Here is a 2,628-nt window from a genome sequence, read left to right as displayed (position 1 = left end):
TTGATGCCTGAATCTATTTCCACCGATGGGGAAAAAAAAAAAAAAAACTTGTTTTTGGTTTCATGTAGATGCTCAATTAAGGCAGTTTTGGAACCAAAGTGGTTTGGTTCATATTTATTTAAATAGGTGTTGAGGGGTTATTTTTTTGTATTTTCAAAGCAATAAAGTATGAATGTTTTAAAGACCCACTTCAATATTTGTGTTTTTAACATGATCTTGTAGCATCTTTCTTATGCTGGAGGACATAAAGAAAATTATTTGCATTTCTGGGTATTCTTTTTCCAAAACATTTTATTCAGGAGCATTTGAAAAAGCCTGTAGTTGTACATAAAATTTACAGTTGGCAGGCCACAAGGTCCCTGGTTCCATTCTGATGCATCCATTGGTAGATGACTTGATCCAGGTATCCAGCTGAAAGAAACACTTTTATCTGCACAGCCAGCATACTCAGTCACTGGTGTGTTTTTTCAGTGAACGTGGTGGATTTCTGCGGGCAGACCATCCGGAGTGACGGTATGATCGTCAACTCGCACCAGGACTCCAAGAAATACTACTTTGTCAGCATGGCCACCGACTGCCACCTCACCATGCAGGCCAGTTCTCCCAAAGACAAGGTCCAGTTCTACTTCCGCTTCTTCCTGGTCTACAGCCTGCTAAGGGTGGCACCTCTGAGTCCGGCCCCTCCTCTCCCGGAGTCCCCACAAGGCTCCGCCCCCCTCCACCCTCGACTGGAGCCCACATCTGGCGAGGTTCCGGGTGATCCCTGCCACGCCGGCTCATACGTTCAGTTCTACGACGGCAGAGATAAAACGTCACCCCCCCTGGGGCCTCGTCTCTGTGGGAAGAGCCCCCCTCGACCCGTGGTCTCCACTGGAAACTTCCTGACTCTGAGACTGGTGACTCGGGGCACTCAGCCCAGGGTGGACTTTGTGGGAGACTTTACGTCCTTCAGGCTGGGTAAGAAAGGCGTTTGTGAGGCTCTGCTGCCATGCTGACAAACACCATAATTTAATAATAATTCCGGCTGGGCAATTATTATTTTCTCCTTCATGATCAATTTTCAAAAGGTTAGCACTTCCGTGATTTAAAAGTGATGCCATCCATATGTCACTTCCAAATCTGAGACCCTGATTGGTCAAAGTTTAACCTGGTTTAACTGGCAATGTACATTCAATATCCATGCGTTTTGTACTTAGAGCCATAAAATAGTCTTTGAAACTTGTATAGCTTTGCGTGAATGTGAGAGTTTGAATGCAAAACCCCAGAAAACATGTTTACATAGACTTTTCAATGAAAGTGGTCCCTTGAATGTGTGTTGCCAAGGCGGGAGCAGACAGACAGACAGACAGACGGTTTCAGTGCATGCAGAGAAGTTTGACTTTCTGTGTTCCTTTGTGCAGGCATTTTCCTCTAACATTCTTTCTGTCTGAAGGTCATTTTATTCTTGATTTGTCTGTTTTCTAAAACTCACAGCTTTAATCTATAAACTTTTTTATTTGCAAATATTTGTTAAAAAACTCCATCCCTTTAAAGAAAAACAAAGATGATCAGAATACTATTGACACTTTTTAGATGATTTCTGATGAAATCAGAGGCTCTTTATTACATAGTCCAAAAAAAAAAAAATGCACTTCATCTCAGCACAAATGTAAGCAATAATGTACTGTAAGCTCCTCCCCTCTTTTGTCAATGACCCTAATGCCACTTTGCCCACCTTCACATTGAAGTTTCCTTGCTCTGACGCTCTGTTAGTCCTCTTTCTCTGCAGGGTTTAACCACTCCAAGTGCAGCAGCGAGCCCTACTTCACCTGCAGAAACGGAAAGTGTATTCCGGTCAGCCTAGTCTGTGATGACAAAGGCATCGACAATTGTGGGGATGGAAGTGATCTGGAGGAAAACCTGACGACAGGCTGCAAAGGTCGGTCACTGCAGGTGAAGCAGCATGGGGAAGGGCAGAGGGTTTTGACAGGAATGTGAAGAAAAACACAGCTGTGCAGGAAACAAGAACAAGACAGAGCAGCATGATCAACTGCATCTTTACATGGGTTTAGAGATCATAGAAATAGTCCATGATGAGCCTGACAAACCTAGGAGGAAGAGATAGAAAACCAGGCACAGGAATACCAGAAAAAAAATCCTAGTGTTCCATTCCACTCATCTTTTGATCTACTGTAAAAATCTTCCAAGTGTTATTTTACTAGAATTATGATTTTTCCCTTTTTTGAAACAAAATTTTAAAAAATCTGTAGGTCTCTAGGGGATAGTATCTGCGGAGCGGCACTAGTTTATTAGAATTTCCTGACATTCATCTATTTACATGCTCTCCTGCTAGCCTACAGCCCCTCGTAACCCCAATCTAACATTACCTTAGCAATCAAAATGGAGAGTAATACTGGAGCTGTCCAGCCGATACAGTGTTGAGCCAGATGCCAACCCAGAGGAGGAAAACGAAGACATACATGGATCTAGTCATCTCCAATGGATGCATCAAAAGGGCAGGATGCTTGGATGTCACGCCTACAAGCTTTTTTCCTTTCATCTGCTCCTGATTCACAATGATTTGAATAAAAAAATTCTCAGAAATACAGTTTTAATGTAAATTTTTCCATAAATGTTCTTCATTGTGCG

At 42.7% G+C, this 2,628-nt stretch overlaps 1 protein-coding gene across 4 annotated transcripts in view; it reads left to right on the top strand.

Moving 5' to 3' along the window:
• ldlrad2 (low density lipoprotein receptor class A domain containing 2) overlaps positions 1 to 2,628 on the top strand; it is a 10,408-nt gene that overhangs the window by 6,452 nt on the left and 1,328 nt on the right. For 2 of the 4 annotated variants that reach the window (XR_002918903.2, XR_002918902.2), the window contains exons 2-3: positions 472 to 957; positions 1,769 to 1,932. Coding sequence is in view for 2 of the 4 variants with exons in the window: in XM_024269029.2 (XP_024124797.1) it covers positions 472 to 957; positions 1,769 to 1,918 (636 nt within the window). In the remaining 2 variants the exon portion in view is untranslated. The remainder of the gene's footprint in view (positions 1 to 471; positions 958 to 1,768; positions 1,933 to 2,628) is intronic. The other 2 variants (XM_024269029.2, XM_024269028.2) reach the window with 1 other exon arrangement.

Source organism: Oryzias melastigma, linkage group LG5 (genome assembly GCF_002922805.2).
Source record: "Oryzias melastigma strain HK-1 linkage group LG5, ASM292280v2, whole genome shotgun sequence".
Taxonomy (NCBI): domain Eukaryota; kingdom Metazoa; phylum Chordata; class Actinopteri; order Beloniformes; family Adrianichthyidae; genus Oryzias; species Oryzias melastigma.
This window is presented reverse-complemented; position numbering and strand designations above follow the sequence as displayed.